A 22353-nucleotide genomic window follows, 5' to 3' on the forward strand; every position below is an offset into this window, starting at 1 on the left:
AGGAGGACTACATGAGACTAAACTGCTCCTCCAAATGGCATCCACAAAGTCACATGGCCATCTTGGTTATTGTACTATAGGTCTGGTTAAGCCCCCTTTGAAACGGTCTCGATCTGCACCTGATGGAGGAGATGAGGAGAACCAAGAGCAGCTACAAGACCAGATTGCTGAGGGCGGCTCTATAGAAGAAGAGGAGAAAACAGACAATGCAACCTTACTGCGCCTATTAGAGGAAGGAGAAAAGGTACTGTGCTTCGAAACAGAAGGATTGTATCGAAGTAACTTGTTTCCATATTACAAGATGAGCCGATAGGTTATCGGATGGTGGAAGATAAATATTTTAGCCTCTGTAATAAAATGTAGTATTAAGCAGCCTTTTGAGTCTAGTACTTGACTTCTCTCGTCTTCGTTTCCTGACCTCTCTGAATACACTTCACAGTGTATAGTTTCATTGGATACAGTATTAACAATTGACACCTGTGTTGCCCTCTTCGTCTAGACCCTTTATTAGACTGCAGCTTTTCCCATAATTATCTATTTCATTATCCTTGCAGGTGACCCATTCAGTAAGCTGACTTTATACTTTTTCCTGTTCTGTAATAATTCCAGTAACCACCTACAAGCAACCTGAGTGATTCTATACCATCACCTCATTTCTTGTGTTTACTTCCGGCTCTCGCATTTGCCTTGCCTTCCTGTTTCTCTTTCAACCTCCTATCCCTGTTGACCTCCCTAGACTCATTACTAACTCTGCCTTCTAGCCAGAGCTCCTGCAGCATTTTATGACTCCACGTTTCTTTACTCTGCACTTTTACTCATACTATATTTTCTGTCAAAATGTCCCGTTTTCTGTCACTTGGATAGCTTCTTCTAGCCTAGTATTTCCCATTTGTTATAACCTTATTTATCTAAATGTGTTTAAGACATAGGAACTGTCTTACGAGCTCAGGCTTGGTTAGATGCCTCTCCTTGAGGCTTTTATAATGCCTGTGTATTTCACTCTGTATTATCATATAATTATTTCTTACTGTCTCTTCTCTTCAATGGTGAGGCACTGTTTCTTAATCCTATTGCCAGTGCCATATGCAACTCCAATCACGTAAAAGATACCCAAGAAACCTTTGAATGATGGAATGAGTGACTGAATGAATGGTAGTGTCAGATTTTTAAAAGATGTTCTTTTTGCTTATGATATTACATCTTGATATAATGCTTAAGATCTTACCAACTAAGAAGTAGTAACCAGAAACTGGAATATAATTAAGACAGTTCTATTCAACTGTATTACCTGACTAGTCTGAAAGGAAAATACAAAAATAAAAAACCTGTAACTATGAAAGGATATCAGATCTGAAGGAAGCCCAAGAGAGGCTTCTGGGCTGTTGGCAAAGTTCTGTTTCTTGGTCTGGATGTTGACCACACAATGTTTTTAGCTTTTGAAAATTCATCAGGCCATGCATTTATGAAATGCACATTTTTCTGTATGTATATTAACACTGCAGTGAAGTTATTTCAAAAGTACATCAGGATTTTTCCTGTAACATTCTATGCATTTAGTATTGAGTGGTTCACATATGACAATGAAAACTGACTTAGGTTTGTGTATTTTAGAAAATGTTTTCTAATGCTTTCAGTTTTTAAACTTTTAATTTCACAAATACAGTTTTTGCTCTAATTACTTTAACTTTGAGTAGCACAGGAAATGCACTCAAACTGACATTTATTTGACATTTGTTTGACTTTGATTTAATTGCTGATTTTCTTTTCCTTGACTTATGTTGAACTGAGTTTAAGCAAGAAAGGATTTTTGCTAAGAACTAGAGACTTCCCTTTAGAAAGAAAACAATACTTACGCTGAGAGATTTAGCAACTCCTTCCTCCTAGGAGAAAAATACAACTTCTGCCAAGTTTGGCTTTTTCACAATGGCACAACAGTCTACCAGGCAAGCAGGTTCTAGGTAGGGAGCAAATACGGACAAATTCCATAGTTAAAGTTCCAGGGGGTGTTCTAGAAAAAGAGGTACGTCATCAATTTGGAAGAGGCAACCTGTAATTTCTAACATGTTTGCGTGCATTATCTCAAATCTCACAACCCAATGAGGTATAGTTGAAATTTACAGATGAAGACACTGAGGCCCAGAGAAAGTAAGTAACTGGACAAATCATACTGCTGTTAAGTGACAGAACTGGGAATTCATTCAGGGCTGCCAGGCTCTCAGACCTTTCTCAGTCTGTATCATCTTGCATCACCTAGGGAACAAGCCTATTTTAATCTCTTTACATGTGTCCCTCAATTCCCTTTCCTGCCAAGCTTGTTGTGTCTATCTTCCCCTGTGAGAGCAAGAACCTTGTGTAACATGTTCATCACTTACAGAACGTAGTACATATGTGCATGGCCCGTAGTAAGCGCTCAGTGAGTAATTGGAGAGATGGATGGATAGACACACTGGATAAATGGATGGACTGGATGGATGTATTTACTAAAGTCAACTGCAAATCAGACTGCAGTCATAGCTGATTCCTTTTAATATCCTTAAACTCGGGCCTAATATGCTTAGCTACAGGGTTGCTATGGGTCGAAATCAACTCGACGGCAACAGGTTTGATTTTTTTTTCTTAAGGGGATGCCACAGCAGAGTAATGTCTTGGTAAAATTGTTTGCCCGTTAAAGACACGTTTAAAAACATTTTACTTCCTTTATATGAAAAAATAACTGGATTTTTCAAAAAAGCTGTATTAATGGATATTCATGGCTTTCTTTATAGATCCAACACATGTACCGCTGTGCTCGAGTCCAGGGCCTAGATACCAGTGAGGGGCTACTTCTTTTTGGTAAAGAACATTTTTATGTGATTGATGGATTTACAATGACAGCGACCAGGGAAATAAGAGATATTGAAACCTTACCTCCAAAGTAAGTAAATGAATAAAGAGAAAGAATGTTCAACTGTGTTTAGAAGATAGAAAATAAATTTACGTAGCTTTTTTTAATCCAAAAGTTGTTTTTTAAGTATTTTTATCTCTAAGCTTGTGTATATCTGTCATTAAGTATTCATGAGGGTAATTTATTTCAAGGTAATAAAGGAAAAGCTTTGCCTTGTTTATCAATATGAAAACTACATGATATAGTTCAGTGCATTAATAGCCTAGGTGACGAGTTACTTGTATTACAGCCTACTGACAAATTTATTCTGAACTTGTAAATTTGTTCTTTTCTTAAAATTTCAGTGCTTGCACAGTTGTATAGAAAATGCAGGCTACTGCCCAATACTCTTAACAAGTGAAAGACCAGAACATGTACTCTGAGTACCCTAGAAACAGTGTGACTGAAATGCAGCAAGGTTCAGCTGACTGAGTTTTACCCATGTTTTTCATCTTCTGCCACTCCTGTGATGAAGTGATAATGGGTAATGGAAAACTCAGAAGACAGACAAAGCTAGAGGGAAAATAAGAAGCTTGAGGTTTAGAAAATCAACTAGGCCTTTTGTCTCTTTAACATTTTGAACATCTGGCATTGTAGAATGTAGGATGGTCCCTGTGTCTCATTCCTAGGAGAGATCTCAAACGCTGGCCTGTATAGCTGTGCCTACCTGTTAATGGTGTTTGGCACCAATCAGGGCCACATGATGACTTTTGTGGGCCCCTTCCTCCCTACAAAAATACTAAAATTATATTTCATGACTGTTGGTATAAACATGAACATGTTAATATTATAAATTAAAATTTGTTCTTCTACCTAAAAGGTTATTGTTTTCTTCTGATTAAAAAAAAAGTACTGAAATATTTTCTTGGGTCCCTAAAAGCATCATGTGCCCCATGAATGAATTAGCCCTGAGCACATTACTAAGATTTTTTAAATTGTATTCATCCAAAGGTACTTGCCTTGTACTCCAAGCAGCTAACAAGTGATTCTTGTAAATAGTTTCTCATCTATTGTCCCCTCCCTCCTATTCAGATGTTGGAAGTAACACATCTTTTGTTGGGCAGTGAATTTATCTATGGCTGTGTTTGTGCTTTTCTCCTTTCTCTAGTATGCACGAGCCAATTATCCCTCGAGGAGCCAGGCAAGGCCCCAGCCAACTCAAGAGAACCTGCAGCATTTTTGCATATGAAGATATAAAGGAAGTACATAAAAGGAGATACCTCTTGCAGGCGAGTTGACTGAGTACTAAATTTTTGTCATGTTCCTCTATTCGGAAGATGTATTCTTTTAAAACTAGTACATGCCATAAAAGCCCTCTGTAGGATCCCCATTATTGCACAGACTTGGCCCTATGCTAGACAAACTCATGTTACATAGGTGTATAACTGTATATTGCATCCCCTTTTTTAAATGCAACCTAGAGCTTGGGTGATAGCTTTGTTTTCTGTCTTTCCATATAGCTATCCAAGTCATCATTTTCGCTGTCTGTTAATATAAAAATTGTATCCTCACTATATATACAAATTCTGAGTGTAGAATTTGTTATAAAGTATCTTATCTTGGACTCCACCCAAAAGAGTAGAATTAGTGAGATAAAAAACACCTCACTGAAAGGTGATCCATAACGTGGATCCTGAGTACACGTTAATAGCAAGATCCCAAATATTAGATTCCAATTCTAAATTGGAGAAGCAGCACGGGGTAGTATCATAAGAGCTCCAGAGTCAGACTCCTGGGATCAGACTTGGCTCCCCACATAGCAAGTTGTGACCAGGTCACGGCGCTCCCCCTGTGCCCAACAGTGTCCTCTTCTGTGATGGGGATAATAGTGGTAGTCACCTCAGAGGACAGTGCAGGCAACTAGATGAAACCACCCATATAGGACACTCCCAAGTCTTAATGATACATATTTTTACCGTGATGTTACTTCATTAAAAAACATTTGCCTACCCAGCCATGCCCAAGTTACTCTTGCATTGAAGGAAACAGACAAAAATCCCTGTCCTCCTGGAGCTCATATTCTGGCCATTGTTTCCTGGGATTTGTGAACAGGTCTGAGATTCTTAAATTGCCAAACAAGATATTCCTTAAGAATGCCTTAAAAAAAAAAAAAGTAAAAGAATTTTTTTTTTTTTTTAAAAGTATGATTCAGCTTATTCCCCAAATGAGGCCAAATAGTTGCTTTATTTTCCTTTGTCAAAGGTAAGCTGATATATATCTATCTGGGTGCCCAAATTGTGATTTAAAGCATAAGTAAGTAAGTAAGCAAGCTTCCTTTTGTAAAATAGCCTATGTTTTCACTATATTGAAACAAATACAAAAATGTACCTATTTTCATGAAACCTGCTAATGTATGGGTAGCAAATTTCTGTAGAGGTTTTTACTATATTAAAGTTATTGTGATATCATAACATTATATTGTTACTAAAAGGTTTTAGTAACAAGTTGAACAGAATAAGAGAACTCTTTATTTTGTAGCTTAATGTGCTAGAAATTCATAACTCTAAAAATATTCTTCAGTTAACAAATTAACTTCTTCAACATTGTAGAAATTCGTAGTGTGAAAAGTAATTATGTAGCCTTATTTGTAAACTTCTGTTTCTTTGATAATTTTCTCTCTGATCATTTCAGCCTATTGCCGTGGAAGTTTTCTCTGGAGATGGACGGAATTATCTCCTTGCCTTCCAGAAAGGAATTAGAAACAAAGTCTACCAAAGGTCTTGTTTACAAGAAATACTTTATATGCTATCATGGGACTAGATGGGAGTGGGGGAGCTATTACCAGTTCAACTAGTTTTTAAAAATCTAGAATATAGATCAGTGAGTCAACTGATGTTTCTTCTTTTAAGAAAATACTGGTTTCAGTTTTGCTAGCCTCTTTGAACATGATTCTCTGGTAACTTACAGTAAAGATCATCAAAAGCTGCTTTTATCCCAGGTCTTGTATCTCTAAATGTAAAAAGGTGATGAAACTGTACCTTAAAAAATAATACGTCAGGTTCAAATAGACTTCTTTGATGTTTACCAAATTCACTGTTCCTTAGGAAATTATATTCATACAAGACTTGGAAGGGCAATTGAATACTGTGCTGTCATTCTTTGAAAAGTAATATTGCCAAATAAAAGTTAATCTAATGTCAGCATAGTTTATCTTTGGTAAGCTATATTTAAAATTTACCTTTTAAAAGAAAAACAGTGCATATCCATGTGCTTGAAGGTATTTCTGTTGCATATGTGAATAATAAGGCTTTTATAACTGATCGGGAGCGAGTGGCTTTGTCTTGCTCTCTGAGGGGCACTGTAGATCCTGGCGATCTCTCTGTTAAGGGAAGTTTCATGTTAGTTTCATGAGGAATGAGTGATACCAAGCAACACTGCTCATCACAGCAGTGCAGTGACACATGTGAGCATGTGGAAAGTGAGGATGGTTCTTCAAATAAAGTGTGTATAGGTGTTGATTGGTAGTGCAGAACTCCTCCTAGATATGAGAAGAGCTAAGTATAGCGACTGAGGTTCACTTTTAGTTGTTTAACTTGCTTTCTAAAGGTGATGGTGTTTACAGTGATACGAAAGTATTTGCTTTTCATGACTGGAAGCTGCTACGAAGAAATGAATTTGTCTTTGTCTGAGAAGTTCTATCCCAGGAATTTTTCCATAATTCCCTTTTGCCTTTAAAAAATTAATATTGAATCCCCTGAAGTCATCTTAAAACCAAACAATAGTTAAGCTTAACCGGTAAAAAAGATCTGCCTTGAGCATTATGCTCTTTTAAGAGCTATCTATATGGGATTAAATTGGCAACAGCAACTCGAAAGATTAGATAGGAACCTTCAGGGGCAGTGAGATTATGTTAATGATGGAAGAACAGCTCAGTAAAGGAAGGTAAAAATGGTTGCACAACAAAGAATATAATCAGTGTCACTAAATGGTACATGTAAAAATTGTTGACTTGCATATATTCTCAACAACAACAAAATTAAAAAATTAATATTGACCTTTTCATCATAATAAAAAGGGGAAAAAATTGATGTTAACATTGTAAGCAATTACAAAAAAAATAACACTATAGCATAAAGGTTCTATATTTTATATGACTCCATCTGCTTAGCGGTGCCTCTGTTCTAGCATTTGTTTAGCTACTGTCATTATTTGCTGTTATGTGAATACTTAGCTGTTAAGCACTGTTTAGGACTCCATTACATTGCCTCAATTCCTGTGAATCAGTGTTGCTTGGCCTTTTCTGAATCTGGTAGTGTGTCAGAATATGTAAAAATCCAAAATGAAAGATTTTGCTATATGGCATTGGAATTCATTATCTCCCCCTTTCTTGTAACAGTGTTCTAATTAGTATGTATTTTTTTTAACATGCCATTTACTAGGTAATGGGAGGGTAAATATGAACAATTAAGATTTAAATGAATCATCCTTTCTCAGGCTTCCAGGAGATCCCGGCTGAGACTTCCTTTGCAATTTTATGTTATTTTTAAATTTTCCAGGTTTTTGGCTGTCGTGCCATCTTTAACTGACAGTTCAGAGTCTGTGTCTGGACAAAGACCGAACACAAGTGTGGAGCAGGGGTAAGTGGTTTGCTACTTGCACATCATAGTTTAATAATGAAATTAGAGTTGTTTTTATCTGGGGACAGCATTCATGATTTTTGAAGTGTTTTTAAACCTAGTGATTATAGAAATTTCTTAAATACTGAAAATTGTAAGAAAAGAAAATTAAGGCATAGTTAACCAAAACAAAAAACCAAACCTGTTGCAGTCGAGTCAATTCCAACTCAGAGCAACCCTATAAGACAGAGTAGAACTGCCCCATAGAGTTGCCAGGGCGTGCCTGGTAGATTTGAACTGCCAGCCTTATGGTTAGCAGTTGTAGGTCTTAACCACTGCACGACCAGGGTTTCTAAGACATAATTATTTATGTCAAATTACTGTTCACATTTTGACCCATTCCCTTATAGTCTTTTAAGCATCCACATATCCCTAAATGCATAATTGAGTTCGTGCTGCAAATAAAGTTTTTGTTTTTGTTTTTGTTTTGCATCTTCCATTCGGTATTATGTGTAAATATTTCCCTTTAATATTCTTCAGAAACATAGTTTTATTTGCAACTTATTCAACATCTGTATAAAGCACTCTTTCATTTTTGATATTTCATCTTTATCAATTTTTCTAATTCTAATACTGCAAGTGTGATTTCTCATTATTTTCTTATGTGGAGCCCCCTTAGTGAAAGTAGAGAGTTTGAATTTTAAGGCTCTTGATATGATGGTGGTAAATATCTTTGGATATGTTTAATTAGGGATTATTGTAAAAGGTAAAAGATTGGACCAGATCAGTGTTTTTCAAACTCTTTTGACCATGACCTGCAGTAAGAAATATATACTGCTTTGCATCTCTGGACACACTTCCTGAGTCACAGATACTAAAACAACATTGACAGAAAGCATTTTCCCTTACCACATTTGATGTCTTCCAATGTTCTCTTTTTTCTTGTTTGATTTTATGTTATTTCGTATTTCCAAATGGTAATTGCAACCCAAAACCCTGGTGCCATAGTGGTTAAGTGCTATGGCTACTAACTAAAAGGTCGGCAGTTCAAATCCACCAGGTGCTCTTTGGAAACTCCATGGGACGGTTCTATTCTGTCCTCTAGGGTCTGTATGAGTTGGAATCAACTCTACAGCAACGGGTTTGGTTTTGGTTTTAAACAGATTTCTTCATCCTCCATAGCTTAAAATATTTTTGGACCAGTTGTCTTACTTTTCAACTGTAAAATTACTCCAGTTTAAAATTGTATTGCCTACAGTTTGTTTTATTATTTATTCTCTTTAGATCTGGGTTGCTTAGTACTTTGGTTGGAGAGAAGTCTGTAACTCAGAGATGGGAGGTAAGGTTAATGAAAATGTAAGCTTCCTTGGTAATTAACTGCCTAAGAGTATAAGGCACACAGTTAAAAGTATTTAAAGAATCCATAGAATATATACCATACAGAAAATGTTTTGGTTTTGTTCTTTTTGGGAAGAAAACAGTGTTTTCTTATTCAGAAATCTATAAGAAAGAAACTGTCCTTTGCATATAAAATTTTAAAAAGTGAACGTAGTAGAAGTAATTGATTGCTCTAAAATGAATCTTTATTTATCTTTCCCAAGAGAGGTGAAATCAGCAACTTCCAGTATTTGATGCACTTGAACACTTTGGCTGGCAGATCATATAATGATCTCATGCAGTATCCTGTCTTTCCCTGGATCCTTGCAGATTACGACTCAGAGGTAAATCTTAAATCATTTTGCATTAAGCAGAGCACATTTTAAAAAAAGAATTAGGAGATACTGCAATTTCCCGAATGTTTTATTTGCTTTATAGTTTAGTATTCTCAACTAGCACTTTTTTCAAGAAGATGAGAAGAGTTCTAGCTTGGACTTGTACAAAATTTAGATAATTGAACAACTTCATAGGTATTGGATATTAATTCTATATGTTTATTCAGTTTTCTTAGGTGTTAATTTGTGTTCGTTGGTGGGTATCAGAATCCTTCTATGTAGTTTGAAGTGTTGACTAGTGAAAAATGAAGTGACTCTTCTGCAAATATTCCTGACACATGGAAGAGATTTTTTTGTATTCCTCTAAGAAGCCTTGGAAGAAGAGTTCCAACAATTCAACACATGCATGATTAGGGCTCAGAACACCACCAAAATGGGTGCATTTCAATGATACCTCTTTTCTCCTCCTTTGCCTGCATTAAATCAAGGTTTGATTAGTTCTGAAATGAAACAGTAGTGAGAAAAACAAGAGAATCTTGGGCCTGGATAAACCAAAAACACAACTAGTCATTATGAAAATTCAAAAGTTACTAGACCTCTTCATTCCCTAGAATCAGCGCTGTTTGTTTTCTCAAAAGTTTTATACATCAGCATATTAGGGGGAAAAATAAAGCTTCTGCCCTCAAGGAATTTCAGTGTAAAGAAGGGATGGAAACCCAGCCTACATACAGAAGCATATGAGAGTGCATTTGAAGTGTAAATCCGTATCAACATACGTAGTGAACATGCGTGCCCAAGTGCACATTCAGATGAAGAAGAAAGTATAACAAAAGGACAAGAGGAGGTCAGGAGTAAGAACTTATAACACGAAAACACTTTTCCTTTAAGCCAACCAAGAAAAGCATGAGAAAACATAGATTTTAAGGAGATATGAAGTCCGAAAAGAATGCAGCTTTGTGAAGAAGAAGTAGGAAAACTATCAACCTAAACTTGAGTATGTATCTCACAGAAACCTCACAGGTACCGTTTCTGCACCTTTGCTTCTCTCCCACGTTCTCCTGGTGCATTTCTGACCCTCACCCTATGTTCTCAGAAGATAGCACCACATCCATACTGTTATATAAGCTAGAAGTCACATGCATTTTCTTACTACCCATGTCTAGTTATTGGCCAAGGCATATCTACCATTTAAGCCTTTCTAGTCTATTCCTTTGTCTCCTTCAACACTGCCAGTGTCTCATGTGAGGCCCTCTTCATCTTTCACTGGACCATTGTAGTAGCTTCCTAACTGGCTTCCTTCTGTAGTCTCCACTTCCTTCACCCTATCTCTATACTGCGTCCAGAGATTCTAAAACACAATTCTAATTGAGTCATTTCCCTATTTAAAAATTATTTGGTGAGTAGTCATCACAATTTGGGAAAGAATTTTAAAAACCTCTGCTTATGGTACAGTGCCCTTTATAAACTAACTCCTATCTATTACATTCCTCACATAGTCTCAAAACTGCCATCGTGGACTATGCTCATTGCCCTCTCGAATACCTCAATAGCCTTGCACCTGCTGTGCTACCTGCCTGGACTCCTCCCTAGTTCTCATGTATCTCTTCCTTCCCCACTTACTAATTTACCTGGCCAGCTCCATTTTGCGTGCAGAAGCTGGACAATGAGTAAGGAAGACTGAAGAAGAATTGACGCCTTTGAATTATGGTGCTGGCAAAGAATATTGAATGTATCAAATATATTGAATGTATCAGTGATATATTTATTGCATTGGGCATATCTGCTGCAGAAGACCTCATTAAGGTATTAAAAAGCAAAGATGGCACTTTGAGGACTAAGGTGCTCCTGACCCAAGCCATTGTGTTTTCAGCCACCTCATATGAATGTGAAAGCTGGACAATGAATAAGGAAGACCAAAGAAGAATTGAAGCCTTTGAATTGTGGCATTGGCGAAGAATATTGAGTATATCATGGACTGCTAGAAGAATGAACAAATCTGTGTTGGAAGAAGTACAACCAGAATGCTCCTTAGAAGCAAGGATGGTGAGACTACATTTCACACACTTTGGATATATTATCAGGAAGGATCAGTCACTGGAGAAGGACATCACGCTTGGTAAAGTAGAAGGTCAGCAAAAAACAGAAAGACCCTTGACAAGATGATTGACATGGTGACTGCAACAATGGGCTCAGGCGTAACAGCGATTGTGAGGATGGTGCAGGACTGGGCAGTGTTTGGTTCTGTTGTACGTAGGGTCGCTATGAGTCTGAATCAACTCAGCAGCACTAACAACAGCAGCTCCATTTCATTCCTCAAGAAGCACTCGAGCATCACATCTGGGGAGCCCCCGTCCTTTTTCCCCTCTGTCTTTTTTCTCTGTTCCCGTATACTGTCTTGTAGCTGTATCGTGGTACTTTTTTATAACATGTTGTAGTCATAAGTCTTGTCTGACCATTCTAGGCTATGAGGTTCTTGAACACTAAGACTGTCTTATGCATCTCCTAATTTCCAACATCTTTAGAACCATGGCTGGCATTCAGGGTACACTTTATTGTTTGTTGAATTAACCAAAAAGTATAAGTGAGGTACTTTCCACACAGGCTGTGAGAGTACACATGCACTAACTTGACCTCTGTTCACAATGTGAATCAGTTTCTCCTGCCTGAGGCTCTTAAAATACAAGTTTGGCAATATTGGTAGGTCATGATGCCCTATAAAAAGAACACAAATGAACTATCCCCTGAGTATGTATTTCAAATTTCTACTTTTTAAAATCCTCAGAAGCTGAATTTTTATTTCCTATTAAATATATGAATTAGGCCAGCTAGATATGCGCTTTTAAAATAATCCCTGGAAGACTGAAAGAACCCATCTCATTTGCAAGCTACTTGGTCCGCTATGAGCCTCGTTTTTAGAGGTGAGCAAATTGCTGAGCGAGCTAGTGTTTATCACTTCCAGCTCACCTTCAAGAAGAAAATGTTCAGAAGTGAGGTTGGAGGAAAACAGGGTGGGACCAGAGAGGAGGACAGAAAGGAGATTTGACCCTCCAGGTATATATGGCTGATGGTAGGAAAACAATGAATCAGAGGGTTTGCGTCCACAGCACCCTGCTGTGCTGGGCAGGCTTTTCCTTCTCATTCCTCATTCCCAAACCTGAGTCCTGAGTGCCTTCCTCTGTGAAGCACTTAATTTCCAAAGCAATTGTCTTTAAACTGTATCTATTAGCAAACTGCCATGCACCTGTCTTGAAAGTACAGAGAAACAGTTGGCCACATAGCATTGTTTTGGAGTTCACTTCTGCCTGTTTAACATCACAGATACTAGCACATTTATAGATCCTCACTGTCTGCTGCAGCCACTGTACCTACTTTGGTAAAAACAGGGGGCTTTTACAAATTTGGAATTGGGTTTCATTTTGTTTTTTAGGAGGTAGATCTTACGAATCCCAAGACGTTTAGAAACCTGGCTAAGCCAATGGGAGCACAGACAGATGAACGATTAGCTCAATATAAAAAGCGGTTTAAAGACTGGGAAGATCCTAATGGTAGGTACCTTTTTTGTCATTGAACTTTGTATCTAAGTTTCAAAAATAAGCCATTAGCTAGTGGTCTGATATCCTTGCATCCTTCCTCAGATTGCTTATGTATCATTATATCTATATATATGTCACATATGCACACATATATACAGCTTGCTCAAGTAGAAAAATCAGTTTTGCATGACCACTTAAAGCCATGCTTAGAAGATAGGTTGTCCAAGTATCAGCAGGAAACTTATTTGCATTAACAAGATGATCTAATTAAATTGTGTATGCCTGCTTTATATAGGGCAGGAATTCCCACCTTAGTCGGCCACATTTTATGCCAGGAACTACACTCTTATTACTGACTGTCTTTTAATTTTATTGAGGAATTTTTTTAGAATCCTTTTCCATTTAAAAAAATGAATTGACTGCCTTCTTAAAACACCATTTATTTATTATATTTCATGTTTATTGTGTGTTTCCTCAAAACAAAGAAAAACTGAGCCTAAACCTAGTAGTATCCCTGTGTGAACTCTTTTTTTTTTTTTCCTGCCAAAGGTAGTACTTAGTAAAAATTAACACAACGTTCATAGACAGCAATTCAGAGAAACATACAAATGCAAAGCCAGCACCTAATAAGATGTAGCTATAGGTCAATATCCAGCTTTAGTGGAAGATAGTTTGCTATTAAGGGTTAGCTACTACAATAGATGGGCCCTGGTGGTACAGCAGTTAAGGGCTACAGCATGCTACAGCTGCTAACCAAAAGGTTGGCAGTTCAGATCCACCAGTCACTCCTTGGAATCCCTATGGAACAGTTCTACTCTGGTCTGTAGGGTCGCCATGAGTCAGAATTGACTTGTTGGCTCAAAAGTTGAAATTGATGGGTGTGTTAAGTTTTGGGAAAAAGGCAGTTGTATTACTGCCAAATATATAAAGGAAGAGTACTGGTATCATCATAAAGTTGTCATGCAACAAATGCCAGTACTAGCTTCATCATGTTTATCACATACTCTGGTGTTTTAAATCTGTTAATACCAATTTTGTTTTATGTATCTTCTCTTATACTTTGATTTTCTTGAACAGGAGAAACCCCAGCCTACCACTATGGGACCCACTATTCATCTGCAATGATTGTGGCCTCATACCTTGTAAGAATGGAGCCTTTCACACAGATATTCTTACGGCTACAGGTAAAACCATAAATTTGGAATTTTTCTGTTTTTTTAAGCCTACCTTTTATTAAAATTATGGGTTTTTTTTTTTTAATGTCATTATGATACATTACTAGAAGCCTTATGAAGTTTTAATGACAAAAGTAGTGAAACAGAATTAAAGTAGAATTTTTAGTAGGCCAAAACCAATGAACAAACTGTAATTGGTTTAGAATAAGCAAGTGGTGGGAGTCATTTAATCAAATTAGTACGCAGCATATGCTTTTAACCAGGTATAGGGAGTTCAGCCCTAATGGGGCCGAACTCAAAAAATGTTAAGTAAAGAATGATGTATTGTAGCTCATTTGTTGTCTTCGCGATTATAATTGCTTTTCTCCATATTCTCTTTCATTTATTCAGCAGACATTTATTGAATACTTACTATGTGCCAGGCACTGTTCTAGGTGCTTAGAGTTCATCAGCAAGTAAAGTCACAAACTCTGCCTTGTAGAGCTTATATTTTAGTTGAGAGAGACAAACATAATAAATAAGTAAGCTCCAGTGTTTTAGAAGGTGAAAAATGCTGTCAGGAAAAAGAGGAAGGGAAGCATGGGAACAGGAGGTGGTGGTGGCAGGATACAGTTTAACAGAGTGGTCAGAGCAGATCTCTCTGAAAAGGTGACATCTGAGCACTGCCCTGAAGGAGATGAGGGGGAGTTAGCCATGTCTGCAGGAGGGATCTTCCAGGCAGAAGGAACAGCCAGTGCAAAGACCTGCAGGCAGGTGTGTGCCCACAGATGGAGAAACAGTGTGAGGCCAGTGTATCGGAACAGAGGGAATGATGGGAAAAAGTTGTAAGGGGAAAGGTCAGAGAAGCAAGAGGGCCCAGATCATGACAGGTCCATTGTGTGAGCTTTGGCATTTTCTCAGAGTGAATTCTATCATAAAGACATACTCTGTGTTCTCTTCAAACACAGCACAGGAAGTTTGATTGAGGAACAGGGTGAGGGAAGAGGTATTTATAGGGCTGCAGAGACAGAAGTCTTCTCTGTTTGAATTTATCAGTCTGTAAGTTCTTGATCACCTTTCCTAATTCTCCCCTTGAGGAGATTAGTAATTAATTCCTTGGTGTGAGAACCTGAGTGTCATGTTAATTTACATATTTACATAACTTTAATATTTGTAGCTACAGATGGTGTCAGAATCTTGTTCACAACAGTGTATCATCGAGCTATGGAAGAACTCATATTCATTATAGCCTTGCCCTCTCTCAAAACACTAATTTTTTAAAAAAACAACTGTTTTTTAAGTCTTTTATATGTGGATTTCACTTTGATTACAAAAAAATATATATCTTGAACACCCTTTATAAGAAGTTCCCAAAGAGAATTAGACTAAGGTTCTTTTTGTCATCATTACAATTTTATGTATTTGACATAAGGTGATAGGAAATTGAAATCTCACCCAGCATAATTATTTGGGGTTTTCAAGGCCTTAGGCTTGACATTCTGTGAGGTGGAAATGGTTCCCTAACAGTGAGGTGCCTTCTCGTTCTGCCCCACAGGGCGGCCACTTTGACCTGGCTGACCGGATGTTTCACAGTGTGCGTGAGGCCTGGTATTCAGCATCGAAGCACAACATGGCAGACGTGAAAGAACTGATCCCAGAATTTTTTTACTTACCAGAATTCCTGTTCAATTCCAACAACTTTGATCTAGGTACGTAAGAGCTGTGGTACTACTTTAGGAATGTCGGCTGGGAAAAGACTGATAGACGTGAGTGACTTCTCTGAAGACTGTGTGTAGCAGACACCGATGACAAAGGAAGAGATTTCCTTGTGGTTTCAGTTGCTTTTATTTACTGTAATTGGTGTATGTGATTATATATAAAAAGGAAACTTATGCCCCACAACAGCTGCTTTTCAAACCTAGAGTCTGGGAGACATTTAAAAATTAACACAGATTACGTTAACATTCAGAGTATTGTTATTTCAATGAAAATGAAGATGAGTTGAAAATTTATTTGAAAACTATTACTATTAAAACCCAGTAATAGCCAAGAGTGGTCTATCCGATTTTTTTTTTTTATGTTTTGTTTTCATCTTTTATATTGCCAGACCCATTCTCTGTTTGGGTGTTAATGTGTCTTAAATTTAGAATTTCAGAATAACCAAGTAAATCCCTTTTCTTTATCCCCTTAGGGTGTTTTTTTTCTAGAAAAGCAGGACCAAAGCAACATTTATAAAAAGGAGAGAAATTCCATCAGTACCCAGCTCTCTTTTCTATTACCCAGCAGTTAGCAGAAGCAGACTTGACTTTGGTTACAGTTCCTTGGAACACAGTTTGCTGATCTAGTGTGTTTCTAAGTATTTCTTTTAAAAACATATCAAAATTCCATTGTTTCCACTTTAGAATATTCCTAACAGATATTCTTCTGTTTTCATACTTCACATTTTCCATTTTTTTAAAGAGTTCAACATATAAATCATTAATATACTACTTTAAAAAGTTTCATGAACAGGAGATTCAGGGAAATATTCATATCTATACATGTGAGTTATATTCCCTTTTAAATTTTGTTTTGGAAAAAAGTTTTTATTTGTCTATCAGCAGTTCTAAATTTAAGAAATTATAACTCCAGGTCTACTGGGAAGGATCGTAAGACTTTCTCAGTAGCCCCAGCAGAAGTCCTGAGATCGAGCCTCATTACCTCTGATTGGACCTGGAGCTCACCCCCGAGCAGCTAAAGATTCCAAGTTCTAAGATATAGAGGGAGTGATAGTTCCCCAAAACCAAAAAGAGCGAATGTGTTATACAGTCTTTGAATGTGATTACACTTTAGCATATGGTTATTTTCACTTATAATTCACCTTTGGAGAATGCTGCCCTCTTTAGGCATACTGCTTTAAAAGAGAAATGTGAAGAGGTGCAGAAAGAAAGAGATACCCCTAGGCATCCAGAAACGCTGGATCAATGATGATAATTGTGTTGCAGGAGTGCTGAGGCCAGGCCACTTGTAAACAGAATGAAACAGTCCACTTTTAAAAAGTAAAGAAAGGTCATGTATTTTTGTTACGCTTATTCTTCATAGCAAATCATCTTCCCTCCTTGAAATCACATACTTCAAAAAACACTATTTGTGTATAAGAACTGAAACCATAAAACTCTAAGAAGAAAAAAAAAAAATAGGGGTAAATCTTTATGATCTTGGATTTGGCACTGGATTCTGAGATACTATACCAAAAACACGAGTAACAAAAGACAAAGTAGATAAATTGGACTTCATCAAAATTAAAAACTTTTACGTATCAAAGGACTGTGTCAACATAGTGAAGAGACAGCCTACAGAATGGAAGAAAATATTTGTAAATAATATGTCTGATAGGTCTAGTATCCAGAATATATAACCAAAACCCACTGCCATCGAGTTGATTCTGACTCACAGTGACCCTATAGGACAGAGTAGAACTGCCCCATAGGGTTTCCAAGGAGTGCCTGGGGAATTCGAACTGCAGACCTTTTTTTGGTTAGCAGCAGTAGCTCTTAACCACTACGCCACCACGGTTTCCAGAATATATAAAGAACTCTTAAAATTCAAGAAAAAGACAAAACAACCCAATTAAAAAAAAAAAATGGACAGAAGACTTGAATAGACATTTCTCCAAAGAAGATATACTAATAGCCAATAAGCATATGAAAATATGCTCAGCATCATTAGTCAGTGGGAAAATGCAAATCACCTGGGTGTATACAGGTGCTCAAACAAATACATGTATACACATGTTCATAGCAGCATTATTCATAATAACCAAAAGGTGGAAATAGCCCAGATGTCTATCAACAGATGAATGAATAAACAAATTTGTGTGTGTGTGGTGTGTGTGGATGTACACACACACACATATACACACAATGGAATATTATTCAGCCAAGAAAAGGAAAGGAAATGCTGGTAAATGCCACAACATGGATGAACCTTAAAAACATGCTAATTGAAAGTAGCCAGACACAAAAGGTCACTGATTGTAGGATTCTGTTTATACGAAACATCCAGAGTAGATAAATCCGTACAGACAGAATACAGATTGCTTACCAGGAGCAGCGGAGAGAAAGAAATGGAGAGTGACTGCTTAACAGGTACAGCATTCCCTTTTTGGGTGATGAAAATGTTTTGGAGCATAGATAGAAGTGGTATTTGTACAATATTGTAAAAATACTAAATATCACTCAACTGCCCACTTAACAAGGGTTAATTTTATGCTATATGAATTTGACTCGTTTAAAAAAAAAAAAACATTTTTTGAGTCTCCATCCAGAAAAGGTACTAAATGGTATAAAAGAAAGAGCACTTGGATTTTTTCCCTGAGTTGAGGGTGAGTCACATTCACTCTGGTCTTCTTGTTTTTAACCCTGGTGTACACATGCAGGGAAGCTGCAGAGTAGCGAAATTAGACCAAGGGTTTTCTACAGACTTTGTTCCCGTTAAATAACATTTTCAAAATGCAGATAATGCTGATAAGGAAATGAAATTATACCACATAAGCATTCAGGGATCATGGGCAAAATTTTGAAAAGTAAACTACATCTCAAGTAGCCTGGGGTTTATTACCTACTTCTTATTATAAAAAAAGTTTTAGTAAGACTTTTCATATAAAAAAAAAATAGACCTGAACAGTTTTTCTAGGGGTTTAGGGTGAGAATGTAAAGTGTGTAAGTTGGTGGTCGTGGGGCGGGGGTGGGCAGGGGGGGTTGTAGTCACCTGATTGTTTTATTTCTTTTTTAAGTCATCTGTGGTCATTTGTTCCAGCCAAGTCAAGACATTCCTTTAAACACTAAACTGATTTTTGTTATTCTCACTTAATACCGCATTGTAAATAAGCCATGAAATAACAATGAAAAAAAGATTGTTTCTAAAGGAAGTATTTATATTGGTTCTCGCTTGGTGCTGCTTTTGTGTTCTAAAATTTGGACAATCGCACTTCTCTATGGAAATTCCTAATACGACTATTTATCTAACCAACTGCTGCTAAACTAGGGAGCCAACGTTGTTTATAGAGTCGTTTTTTCACAATGATAACCTGGTTCTATCTAGAAAAACCCTATACTAAAATGACTTTGGGGTTGTTATTTTAGAAAAAGGAAAAAGAACTGCTTTCCTCAGATGCCAGACCCATTTAACGTATTTTGTTGTAGACAGATTTCATAGCTAACACTCTCTTCAATATCTTAAAGAATATCTAGCTATGACTTAAAATAACAGCTTAAATGGAATAAATACTATTTGGCATGCATTATCACAACTTGGTGTTTTTGTTTCTGCTGGGTAGCCCCATAGTCTTTCCAAATGTCTTCCCCACCATTAAATAATACAGTAACAGCAAAAAGTTATATGGTTTCAGATTTTTTTTTTTTTTAATGAAAATTCTTACAGCAAAATACATGCCAATTCTTTAGATCCCTCTCAAAATTTTAAGAATCAGAAAGAGGAGAAGCTGCGTGTATTGCAGATATCAGCAGTAGACACCAGTGGTTTCATCTGCTTATGAGGGAAGAGAACATTCAAACTGAAAATGGCTGAGGAGGCAGATACTCTGTCACTAACCTCTATGCGAATGGCAAAAACTTGTCCAAACTTGAGAAGAAATCCAGAACTGGTTAACTGCTGATGATTCACCATCTTTAAAAGCCTGAACAAAGAAGATTTTAGAGGAATTATTAATGATCTTCCAAATGACAGTTCTAAGAGGACTGAATTTGAGCACTTTTTCCAAACTCAGAACAGTAGCCTGGTGAAATGCTTCATTAAAAAGGAGTCCTTTGGTCAATTAAATTTCAGCAGTGTTGTACATAATGTCCTACTCTGAGAGAAGGGCAGTGCATATTAGCATATTCAAGCCACTGAAAAGTCTTGCAGGATAGAGACGTTGTTGTTGTTGTTAGGTGCCATTGAGCCAGTTCTGACTCATAGCAACCCTGTAAACAACAGACGGAAACACTGCCCAGTCCTGCCCCACCCTCACAGTCATTGCTATCTATGTTTGAGCCCATTGTTGCAGCTACTGTGTCAGTCCATCTCATTGACGGTCTTCTCTTTTCGATGACCCTTTGCTTTGCCAAGTATTATGTCCTTCTCCAGGGACTGGTCTTTCCTGATAACATGTCCAAAGCGTGTGAGACGAAGTCTCACCATCCCAGAGACTTGCTGAACTTCGTGTAACTCAGCATTTCCTGAAGTCATTTGACCCTGAAAGCTCCCAGCTTTGCATAACACTTAATAACATTCCTCTGAGGCGGTGCTCTAAGGGGAAGTCTTGGGGAAATGCATGAGGTACATGATCACTGAGGGTCTTTTCTAGTGATGAAATTTTATACTTCTGATGATGACTCTAACCCTGTTGGTTTAATATGAAGTTATTATTTATCCCATTCTTTTTTTTTTTTTTTTTTAATATATCCGATTGCATAGGCTGTAAACAAAATGGCACCAAGCTTGGAGATGTAATTCTTCCACCCTGGGCAAAAGGGGACCCACGAGAATTCATCAGAGTCCACCGTGAGGTAATGGGAGCATACTTTACGGTTAAAATTGAATTTCATTTGGGCATTGGCCATGATACAAAGAGAGGACCTTGAGCACCGTGTTACCTGTTTAAGTTACCAATATCATTTTCATGATTTTTAGTTATTTTATTTCCTAATGGCCACTTTTCTTTTACTTTCTGAGCAAATAATAAAAGTCAGCCAGTGAGTAAACTTGCCTGTGTTTTTAAATTACAGGCTTTGGAATGTGATTATGTGAGTGCCCATCTGCACGAGTGGATTGACTTAATCTTTGGCTATAAACAGCAAGGCCCTGCTGCAGTAGAAGCTGTAAACGTCTTCCATCATCTTTTTTATGAGGGTCAAGTGGATATCTACAACATAAATGACCCATTAAAAGAGACAGCTACCATTGGGTTCATTAATAACTTCGGTCAGATCCCAAAACAGGTATGTATGTTTATTTCTTTTCATCTAAATACTCTAGTTCATTTTTTAAGCCCTGATAGAATCAATCACCATATAATAACTAAGTTTAGACTATACTATAAATGTCATGTCATCCAGTGTGTTCCTAGACCATTGCTTTCTCTTCCCTTTTATAGTTCAGAAAAATAAAAATATTGTTGTTTAAAGGGAAACGTCATTTGCAGACTAGTATGCGGCGTGCTTCCCTGTACCTATTCAAGACCTGATAGGAAGTAGGAAGAGCACAGTTGGCGGAGCAGAGATAGGGTGTAAAAATGACGTGGCAGGAGTGTCTGCCCTCTTAACTTCACGAGGGGGAGAGAGAATCAGCATCAGCCCAAGGCTGAGTCCTGTGAGGCAGAGGTCAAACATACTTCAGCCCTCCAAACTTTTTACCAGTTTTGATACCATCCTTCCTTTCCATGGCACTCTCTGCTTCTCTGCAGGGTTCGATTATTCATTGCAGTGGCCACACAAAACTCACAGACCATACTCACAGTTACGGGATTTATTAGGGAAGTAACAGTTGACAATGCAGGATCAGGAACAACTCAGGATACAGTTCTTCAGTCAGGACAGCTTTTCACCCATGCCCTCAGGCAGGCTTCTCTCTGGCCCTCAGCCTCTCAGCCTGGCCTATGCCATGCTTGGGCAAGTATTACAGAGCTCTTTAGGTTGGCCAATAAGTGCCTGGGGGCACCCCACTCTGCCAGTAAGCCTTGGCCCAAAGGCACTCAACTCTCTTCCCCCATGGGCAGGGAAGCCCACCACACCATTTACTGCTGGTCTCCTGGTTCTACTGCTGCTGGTTCTCTGCCACTCTTGCTACTGCTGCAGTCTTTCGTATACCATCTCAAGTGTTACAGCTCTCTGTCTCCTGGGTGTAGGAAGTTCTCAGTGCAGGGACCCCAAGTCCAAAGGATGTGCTTTTCTCCCATCTCTTCTTTCTTGGTGGTAGTGAGGTTCCCCCCTTCCACCTCTTGGATGGCTTATTTTAAGCCTAGCAGGATGGCAGAACTGACCAGTTACCCCGTTAGGATTCCATACACCTTATTTGCAAGGTCCCACCCCTACAAGGGTGCCATGCATCTTATTTGCATTGTTAACAAGCTGTCCAGTCGCCTCTGTGGGCTACAAGCACCTTGTTTGCATGGTCTCAATCATTTGGTGGGAGTTACAAGACCATGGTAAAAAAGGCCTTGTAAAAGCAGTCATTCGTACCACGTGGGGTTTTATCCAAGTCAAGTGGGAAGCCTGTGTGGATCTTAAGCAGGAAAATGACATGGTCATATTTACTTTTTTAAAAGATCATTTTGGCCATGGTATCAATCAAACAAACTAGCAATACACACAGAGACATGCATGCAGAGGAGGAAGATTGGGAGCAGAAGACCACTTAGGAAGCTATTATAGTCCAGGGAACAGATGGTGGTGTGTGGTTTTGATCCTTGAGTAGGTATGATGAGTGCTGTGATGT

The 22353-nt window shown here is 37.8% G+C and overlaps 1 protein-coding gene across 15 annotated transcripts in view; it reads left to right on the plus strand.

Moving 5' to 3' along the window:
- WDFY3 (WD repeat and FYVE domain containing 3) overlaps positions 1-22353 on the plus strand; it is a 351860-nt gene that overhangs the window by 306360 nt on the left and 23147 nt on the right. For all 15 annotated transcript variants that reach the window (XM_064285618.1, XM_064285625.1, XM_064285619.1 and 12 more), the window contains 12 exons: positions 81-244; positions 2766-2914; positions 4032-4152; positions 5555-5640; positions 7420-7500; positions 8764-8818; positions 9081-9200; positions 12619-12736; positions 13802-13908; positions 15434-15587; positions 20335-20426; positions 20646-20858. In XM_064285618.1, the coding sequence (XP_064141688.1) occupies positions 81-244; positions 2766-2914; positions 4032-4152; positions 5555-5640; positions 7420-7500; positions 8764-8818; positions 9081-9200; positions 12619-12736; positions 13802-13908; positions 15434-15587; positions 20335-20426; positions 20646-20858 (1460 nt within the window). The remainder of the gene's footprint in view (positions 1-80; positions 245-2765; positions 2915-4031; positions 4153-5554; positions 5641-7419; positions 7501-8763; positions 8819-9080; positions 9201-12618; positions 12737-13801; positions 13909-15433; positions 15588-20334; positions 20427-20645; positions 20859-22353) is intronic.

This window comes from Loxodonta africana, chromosome 5 (assembly GCF_030014295.1).
Source record: "Loxodonta africana isolate mLoxAfr1 chromosome 5, mLoxAfr1.hap2, whole genome shotgun sequence".
NCBI classification, from domain to species: Eukaryota; Metazoa; Chordata; class Mammalia; order Proboscidea; family Elephantidae; genus Loxodonta; species Loxodonta africana.